Source organism: Lygodium microphyllum, chromosome 24 (assembly GCF_053477565.2).
Source record: "Lygodium microphyllum isolate KBCC chromosome 24, Lygodium_microphyllum_v1.1.10, whole genome shotgun sequence".
Classification (NCBI taxonomy): domain Eukaryota; kingdom Viridiplantae; phylum Streptophyta; class Polypodiopsida; order Schizaeales; family Lygodiaceae; genus Lygodium; species Lygodium microphyllum.
The window spans coordinates 92,847,656-92,857,508 of record NC_141158.1 but is presented as its reverse complement, the minus strand read 5'-3'; the positions used below and the strand labels follow the sequence as shown (position 1 = coordinate 92,857,508).

Genomic DNA, 9,853 nt, shown 5'->3' with positions numbered 1-9,853 from the left:
AAGTTTAACATTACCACTCTCATTGTATATTATTCTTGCGCTTATTGTTTAGTGTGGCTACTATTACCAACTTAGTCATGTCTTACTTAAGAAAGAGAGCCTTGATGTGATGTGCCCCCGGGACAAAGGTAGGGGAAAGTCACCAAAGTATGTCACATTGTGACTAATGATGGCTCCTCCTAGAAATAGTGAAAATCCGAAGTTAGATAGCACTAGCAGCTTAATCACTGTTAATAGTGTCATAATCACTGCGGAAGAGAATGGGGCCGGCCCCGTTAGTAGTGGGCTGGTAATTAAGGCAGCTAGCCGGGTCTAAAAATGCCTAATTATTAGGAGCCTATCAGAAGGTGCGCCTGATGCGCAAGGAAGGAATGAGGTATGTTGCATTATTGCACAGTGGCGATATATTCAGTGCGATGAGTAAGTAGAGGGTGTGTGTTTTAAGTGCGAATGTGCTGTGATCACATGCGCATGCAGCTAGTGATATGAAACAGTGGTGATATTTGGTGCGTCTAGGCTTTTGCTTCGAATATATGCAACTCGATCAAAGACACAGAGAGAGAGGGGGGGGGGGGGGGGGGGGGGGGGGGGTTTGGTTCTCTCCAATATTGGGCTGGGAATGATGCCTTGTGGATTACGTTAACGTCGCCATAAAAAGAAACCCTAAATTGATTGTCGAGAGAGGAAAAAAACGACGGTTGCGTAACAGGGTCCCGGTAATACAGTAATTATCGACCGGGTTTGTCAACGTAGGCTGGATAAAGACGGAAAAATGGCGCATTTTTATTTATTTGTTTTTTAAACGTATATATTCACTATTTACGGGATGCAATAGGGCAGAAACGTCACATGTCCCCTCTCACACAGGCTACAGCGATAGTCCCTCTCATTTGGTGGGTCACCCACTTGGCTAAAGTGGCCGTAGCACCAACTCTGGATTTTCTTTTTAATTTCTTTTTTGAATTTGGGCAGCGGAAAAAGATAATAATTTTTTTTTGGGTTTTTTGCTGGGTAAATTTGGGCCATGCAAGCTAAGTAGTGGGGGAGAACCGGGAATTTGTTAAATAATTGGAGGAAGCATCGGAGAGGCTGCTGCGCCCCTCGAGCGTGCTCCAGCGAGGCGAATAGGTTCCCTCTCTCTCTCTCTCTCTCTCTCTCTCATGTTCATATATATTCAGCGTGTGCGTGTATCCTTATAATATATGGAACTAGCTTCTAGGCTTCATTTCTATATATCCCCCCCCCCCCCCCCACAGCTTCTATCCTTTTCCTCTTGTCATAGACCCTATAACCTCCCCACAACATGCCTATTTCGCCTCCCCCTTGCTTTTCCTGCCCTTATAAAGAGCCGCTCGTACTGCTTGTTTTATCTAAAATCTATTCAATCCTGGCTTGCAGCTCACAGCTCGCCTGTTCGCTTAAGCCGAAGGGCGCGCTGTAGCTCCTGTATATTAGCCGCTAGCGCTTCCATCATGGGCCACAGCACCGCCGCCATTAACATCCTTCCTCACCAGCCCGCTGCCCATCGCGCCACCCACCCCATCGATGCCGAAATGGGTCCAATGCATGGCCACAAGCCCATGATTAGTAGCAAAGAAGTTAACCTTAAAGGCGTGGATGACGAACCAACCAAATTTGCCCTCGAATCCAAAGGTATATATATGTTTTAAGTATTTGCATGGGTTTTTTATATGCATATCAAAGTTAGGGATCTTTAATACGATCGTATTAACGTGATAATAACGTCAAATTACAATATAGATGGATGTATTCAAACCTTATGCGCATTGTTTGATCTCTTATCTCCATAGAATTATAGAAGTCTTTGGATCTTTTTCATAGTATGGATCTCCATAATTTGTTTTTTGAGCTCCAACAAATCGTGAGCTTCTACGCCATACCTAGCGGCCTAGGTTGTCGAAAACTACCACATGTTAGTAGTAGGGAAATGGATCACTTGCACGGTTTTGGCTCCCTATTGCAATAGGCTAATAAGTTATGAGCTTCCATAATATGATTCTTAGTGTAGGGGCTTGGATCACAAGCATGAAGGCCAACTGGAGCCCCTTCTCCTGCATTGCAACAAGCTGGATGTGATGTGATGTGGCCTTCCTTGGAAGGAGCGCATGATGCTTGACACTACTAGATGGGAATCCTATGATCATCTCCATGATTGGAAATGTTCTGAACTTTTTTGTGCATTATTCCCATGATAGGAAATGGGTAGAAATTTTTTGTGCACGGGCAACAAGCTAGACTAAATAATGCAAGAAAAATCAATCCAAAATTCAAATAAATTAGAAACTATTACAATACAACCAACAATTTCGTACTAGTAAGCTAGATTAATTACAAATGGTAAATGCGTTAGAGATAGTATAGCAAGCAACCTACGCTTTACCCATCATGCGACAAGTACATTATTTTTAACGCTACCTTCCTTCCGCCACGTTGTCTCATTAAATCTCAATAAACTTTCTTTATTACTTTGCAACTCACCAACCACCTTCTGCCACGTGATAGAGTATCCAATGAAAAGAGAAGAAATAGCTTCTAAAAAACACAAGAAAAATAACATGGTAATTATAACAGAATTGATACATATTTATGTAGGTATGATATTTTTCCTGATACTGATGAAAGCGAATGGGGTGCAGGCACGTGGATACATGCAGCGTACCACCTCACGTCGGCGACGGCGGGGCCGCCACTGCTCAGCCTGCCGTACGCGATGGCGGCGCTGGGGTGGGGCCCAGGAGTCCTGGCGCTGGCGGCGGCAGCGGCGGTGTCGTACTACGCCTGCTACCTGCTCTCGCTCTCCATGGAGCGCCTCGAGGTGCGCGGCATGCGCTCCCTCCGCTTCTGCGACCTCAGTGAGCACGTCCTCGGTAATCATCATCATGCTCATCACCTATCTTCACATAATCTTAATCAACCCCAGATTCCCCACTCATTAATTACCTAAATATACCACAAACCTCGTTATTAACCATGGCTTAATCCTCAACCTCAGCACTCTCGCATCGCTGCCAGGATAACGAAGATCATACTCTCTGTTTGGATAATTAGCGCTTAATTATTATAACCCTTCCTATCCGGCTTGTTAATCATCTTAATCTGGTCTTACAAATCGTACTTTGACTGGTATTATATTTCCCTGATTGGATTCTTAGTATGACCCTGACAGGACCGTGGTGGACACAGTACCTCGTTGCCCCACTCCAGCTTAGCGTGTGTTTCATGGTGGTCATCGGGGGAACGCTTCTTGGTGGCCAAACTATGAAAGTAGGCTCTCTCTCTCTCTCTCTCTCTCTCTCTCTCTCTCTCTCTCTCTCTCTCTGCGTGTGCCTGTGTGTCTGTGTCTGTGTCGTGTGGCGCACCGATGCTAAAGAACAGACAGCCGCCTGCTCGAGTTTCACTTCCCAAAATACTTTCATTGTAACTTTTCAAAAATACGAAGAAGGACGATCTAAATCTCTAAAATTACTCCCCAATTTTGAAAACAGAAAGGCTCTATATATGGATTTAGCAATTTGCCTACTACCTAGTAGTATCCATCTCTATTTAGCAATTTGCTTAGTAGTTAGTATATTGTCCATTCCTACATCAAACCTTATGCCATGCGTTTTAATTATCATGATTCATCATCGTGTGCCCTTATAATTGACAAAGATCACCGGTCGCCACCAAGAATTAGTCACCTTTTCTTATCACATCATAAGAAAAAGTATAAAGGACAGATTAATCACCGCATTCTCTTTCCCGTCACAAAAAAATGGATGATTGTCTAATTCTAATTAAGACTTGAGAATCTCTAAGAGTCAGGTTTTCTTGTATAGGGCTATAATCTTTTTTAAAAAGCAATCTTAGCTACAAACAAGTATAAAGCTATAACCTAAATATCACTTTAAGGGCTTTCACTGTCTCATGTTAAACATTGGTAGAATACTAATTAACCAGATTAGTGTTTTTATCTATGCACAGGAAATGTATCACTCTTACAGTAATGGTGGAGCGTTGGAGCTTTATGAGTTCATAGTTATATTCGGCATCTTAGTCCTACTACTTTCTCAAATACCCTCCATGCATTCCCTACGCCACTTCAACCTGGTGTCCATAATCTTGTGCTTTGGATTTAGCTTGTGCGCAATCATTGGATCTATTATTGCAGGTGTGGATCCAAACCTAGTAGAGTCTCGTTATTTTCACATGAGTGAACATTTTACAATGCATTTTCACGTGGGCCAATGTTAACTAAATAGTGCCTAGTTCCATGCAAGCTATATATGACATGCATTTTACCTTGCAAATGATGATTATTAGGGTATTCAACAAAAGCATCAAAACCCAATTATGGCGTTCCCGGTCAATCAGAGGTGCAAAAGATATTTGGGATCTTCACTGCCATTTCAGTTATGGTCACAACATGTTCGAATCCATTGGTAGTTGAGATACAAGTAAAGACTTAAACCACTAACATTTTATTTTAACCATGGACTCTAACTATTTTATTAGTCTATGTAAATTAAGATTGATATTGGCTATGGTCTAATCTAATGTATATTGGGTAATTATAGGCATCCTTAGCTGAGCCTGTAGAGAGGAAGATGGTGAAAGGCTTAGGGGTGTGCTATGCAGTGGCATTATGCACATTCTTCCCAGTTGCTATTTCTGGCTATTGGGCTTTTGGTAACACGGCAAATGGTGTCATCTTCTTGAGCATGTTTAAGTCACACAATCATGCACTCGTCCCACGATGGCTTTACTTCTCAGGAAATGCTTGTGCATGTTTTCAACTCATCGTCTACACTGTTGTAAGTTCTATTTCTATCATCATGATTGCAAATTCCACAAGTTTTATTAGCATTTCTTGGAAGGATATGTTATAGTAATGGTTAGAAGAATCTAACTTGTTCTTGATTGAAACAATATCCCTAGTTAATTAGAATTGATAAGTCTTTAGTTTTGTAAAAAGAATCATGCTCTTTTCCTTATTAATCTCCATCAATATTAACACAATAGAAAAAGGAAACTAGCATATATAAATGTTAATTTTCTCTAATTAATAATATCATAATAAAAAATATAAAAGACCTACATATATAGGACCTCATAATGTGGGGCCAAATTTTTGTATGTGTACGGAGCATGGGTATACATAAGGGAAAAATGTGCATTCCTATGTGGCTAAATGTGACATTTGTGAGGGGCATGTGTGGTCAATATATGAACATGGGAGTTTGTTCAGTTTTTTCACACCTTATGAATACTACATGTTAGCCACAAAAGGACTGAGCCATGTAAATCCTTATCTAACTTTACCATCGTTCAAAAGATACAGAGAGAAGGTGCACACATGCTGTACAAAAGGATAGGGTCCAGGTGTACAACTAACTTGAGCCCATTTAAGACAGGGTCCCTTATACCTAATGCATCATTGTCCATAAGGAATAGCTTTAGACAAAACTATTGAACACTTTATTTAAAAAATTGCTTACACTCTAGAACTAAACAAGTCATTTCAAATGAGATTGGAAATGAGTGAAACACATCAAAGAAAGAATCATAGATTTTGTAAGAAGATACCTCTCCTTTTTCTTGATCAAGAGAAGAGGAATTGAAGGAGGAAAGGCATTGTCATTAGTTGCATGGACATCATGCTTTGCCAAGCAATTTCATACTTTACAAATAGTATGCCCCTTTTTAAGCAACCTTTGGGTGTTGTCCAGTTTGACACGGAATATAGAACTAGAAAGTTATAAGGTGAAAATTCACGATATATGTGAACATGTGGATGTGCAAAAAGGAAATTGACATAGAGGTATACGTTTATATCACTATGTTTATTAATACTTTATCTTAAGAAATATATTGCTTTAAGAGCATGTGTGCAATGTTAGTGATTTGACCCAATCTTCATTGGTTTATGGCAATTGTCATATGAAGGTAAAATATTTAATTATGAAATTCTTAGTCATAAGGGTAGCTAGATAATAGAAACTCTTATACTTTAGACATTAAATGAAACCTTGTATGTTTGGAAGGCTATTCAAAAAATTTAATAGCTCAAAATTTTCCTTCTCTCCCATAGCCTCCATAAATAAACATGAATACAATTCAAGTAGTTACAGCGATAGATAACAACTAAACATAAATTGGTTAACAAGTTCTCCTTTTCGAAATTGATGGACTAGCTTCTAATAAGTCAAGAAGTGTTTAGTTGTCCTTTTTGAAATTGATGGACTAGCTTCTAATAAGTCAAGACATGTTCAGTTAATCTCCTTGAAATAGTTACATAAAGGGCAAGGAAAACTTTCGGAAGGTAAAATGAATTGACACGAAGGTGATCCAATGTTCAATCTAGCTTTGATAACATACGGCAACAGTTGAAACAATGACTTGACTGACATGAAACCAATATTTTAAAAAACTCTAAAAAGGGAATAGATAGAGAAGTAGAAGAGACATGTATCCTGACAAAGTGTCCAACAAGTGAACTTTCTTTGGATTGGAATAATTTTCTTTGTCTAACCAAGAGCTCACCTTCAAATATTAGAAGTAATATTTAAGGGTAGTGGTAACAAATAGTATATGTATGCATTCTTGAAACTTGGAACCAACTTTAGGATGGATCATGTTTCAAAGTGTTGGGGTGAATACTTTTAATTGGAGTTGCATGTGCATGTGATGCTTTTCTAAGATTAGTATTGTAAGCAAATAAATATATATGCATTATAGTGAAGCAAAAAACTGTTGTATTAGAAAGATTTAACAGTTACTCTTTGGCCTAAAAATTGCATTTATTCTTATGAAGATCTATTAGAATAATTGACATAACAAAAAACATAGTTGTTAAAGTACTACGTAGAGAAAGTTGTGCTTCAATGTGACTCTTAAATCCAACAATATACTTGGACAATAAACCTTGGATTATCAATTTACTCAGTTGACACTAAACCTTAATCATGCATTAATAAACTAGCTAGGGCAAACATCTTGGATAGTGTTGAGTTGATTCAAGATTAAACCTTGGTGTGTGAGCATGATCACTAATTGAGGCTTGACCATAGGGTGTTAAATGATGCAATTGCATCTGGATTCAATGTTTTTAATAACTAAGAATTGTATATGTTTGCCATTTTTAAAGTTGAGAATGATATAAATATGAAAAATATAAAACCTCATCTTCAACTTGACTTGTAATGGAGAAGGTCTAGAGTTCAATTTGTATTGAAGCTAGATTATCATGGACGTATGAGATGGAGTGATTGTTTTGTATTAGTACACTCACATGCACACACACACACACACATAGATATACAAATTTATTTATTTACTTATAACGATTTATTGTTGTGTGTGTATACGATGTGTGTATAATTTATATATGTGTGTGTATATGTATGTATATATCTATAATAAATAAATAAATGATGGATATATATTTCTTTGTATTTTTGTTATTTAGGTTTTATCTATTTGTTTATTTATTTATGTGTATGTATATTTATCGATTCTCATACATGTTGCATGATTGAATGCTGCAGCTGCATCTGCATCCGACGTTCGAGAGGCTGGAAGCGATGGCGGCGGATGGGAGGCAGGGGAAGTTCTCAAGGCGGAACGTGGCGGCGAGGCTGGCGGCGAGGTCGGTGTTCGTGGTGGTGTCGACGCTGCTGGCGGCGATGCTGCCCTTCTTCGTGGAGTTCAGCGCCTTCATGGGGGCCGTGGGCTTCACGCCGATCTCTCTCTTCCTCCCGCTCCTCTTCTACACCATCATCTTCCGCCCCTCCCCCAAGACCTTCCCCTTCTGGGTCAACTACCTCATCATGAGCGCCTCCCTCATCGTCATGGTCCTCGGCGGCATCGCCTCCCTCCACCAGATCATCTCCGACGCTCGAACCTACCGCCTCTTTGCCAACGTCTAAGTCATCATTATACTCATCGTCGCCGTCATCATCATCATCGTCAACACCACTAATGGCTCCCCTGCAGACACCACCACCATCATCCCTTCCACCGCAGCATTACTCTTCCCTGCAATCTCCTCAACCTCGGCAACAACTTTAGCCTACCAGAATGGCATATTCAACCCCTTTTCACATGCATTAGTAGACTACATATGTCCAATGGTCCATCTTAACATAGCTCCCTTCTTATATCTTATCAAAACTCCTTGCTTCATTAAGCTTATATATGTCCAAGTTGCTATAAGGCTTGTCCTTTTCCGAGAAATATATTTATATAACTCTCCCATGACCACAAGGCTTGTCCTTTTCCTAGAAAGATCCTTATATAACTCTCTTATGAGCAAAACACCCATTGATACTAATATTGGGTGCTTGAAAATATTCTCCCACAAAATTGGGTTGTACTTACTACATTACTTGCAGATTATATCACTAATTGTAGTTAGCACTATGATCATGACTGTGAAATGTTTGGTTCCAATCATGGGAAATAAGAAACAAAATTGACATAACATAACTTTGCAAACATATATTCAAGAGAAAGAAGCAATCTAGTTGCACCCTCAAGGCAGTCACTACAATTAATTTGCCTTCTCATAAAAGTCATGAACTAATGTCCTATTTTTAATTAGTGACATACACCTGTATAAGGGATGAACACATGCATATCATTCTAAAAGAGAAAAGTATAGAGATCCTTCAATAAATTGTGAGTTTTCCATTATATTAGAAGAATAGAGATCAACACCTCAAGAATTCATAGCATTGATTCACATTTAGAGTGTGTATTGTGTATAATATAAGCATCTCTCTCTATATGAATAAGATGTGGAAAATAAATGTAAGGATCTAGCAAACCATGTGTAATTAATACTTGTGCTGAGGTCATTATGGGTGGGGACTAAGATACTCTAACTTAATGTTATATACATAGAAGGTCTTATTTCTTGGCAAGGTGGCATTTGCCTATTACCTCTTAAAATAGTTGCAAGAGTCATGATAGGGATTCCATATTGGTTGGGACTAAGCAAAGGTGTGGAGGCTTTGGTCCTAATATATGTGCAACTAAAGAAATATTTTTTGTATCGGCCATTGCATCCATTATTGTGCAAGCACCTTAATATCCAAATGAAAGGAATTCATCCATTCCATATAATCTAAAAAGAAAGATCTTCAAAAGGACATTTACTTGATTTTAGATTTAATTTTTGCTTTATTGTGGTGTTCACAACATCCTTTATGAGTTTGACTTATGTGTATTTTTACACATACAGTGACATTGCACCCTTCATGTGTTGAAGGTGTATTTGATGATCTCATTGATGACATAAACACATCAATTACTATATTCTAGCTTTGACCCAAAATTAGTGAAAGGATCATCAGAATCGAATAAAATTTTGTGTGATATCTTTGGAATTGTTACAACTTACAAGTGTGGCACCATAATTTTTCTTACTTATAACAAAATATTGCAAGCAATCTATTTTGTATGTAGCTTTGCTAGATAACAAGAAGCTTTTTCACATTGGGCTAATGGTGTTGAGATAAGGTATGTAAATAGAGATCTCAATACCAAGAGTAGGGATTTGCTACATGTAAAATGTAGAAGGCAAAGCAAGTAATTGAATGGAGAAGGTTCATACTAAATAGAAGATAGGAAACATATAATGGAGGGTCCAAGCTTGGATAAACAATTGTTACAAGTGAATTTGTGATGTAAGAAACTTACTACATTATTAGTCTTTTATGTAGTGTCCTAACTACAACTCAATTAAGTTTTTCATAGCAAAATTAATATGCTATCTTATGAATGGCATGCTATAGTGAAGTTTTTATGCAATAGTACCATAATGTTGCTTCAAATGTAATGAAATTGTAAG

At 38.5% G+C, this 9,853-nt stretch overlaps 1 protein-coding gene across 2 annotated transcripts; it reads left to right on the top strand.

Annotated features, from left to right (window-relative positions):
* Positions 1 to 999: 999 nt before the first annotated feature.
* Positions 1,000 to 8,461, top strand: LOC148015369 (GABA transporter 1-like). 2 transcript variants are annotated; one of them, XM_087665757.1, is made up of 8 exons: positions 1,000 to 1,128; positions 1,399 to 1,653; positions 2,658 to 2,888; positions 3,188 to 3,285; positions 3,985 to 4,171; positions 4,324 to 4,457; positions 4,578 to 4,814; positions 7,548 to 8,461. In XM_087665757.1, exons 2-8 carry the CDS (start codon positions 1,473 to 1,475, stop codon positions 7,926 to 7,928), a joined length of 1,449 nt encoding a protein of 482 aa, XP_087521883.1. In that variant the 5' UTR covers positions 1,000 to 1,128; positions 1,399 to 1,472; the 3' UTR covers positions 7,929 to 8,461. The 2 variants fall into 2 exon arrangements, with proteins under 2 accessions (XP_087521883.1, XP_087521881.1); XM_087665755.1 differs by lacking the exon at positions 1,000 to 1,128 and having other exon boundaries at positions 1,221 to 1,653.
* The last annotated feature ends 1,392 nt before the right edge of the window (positions 8,462 to 9,853 follow it).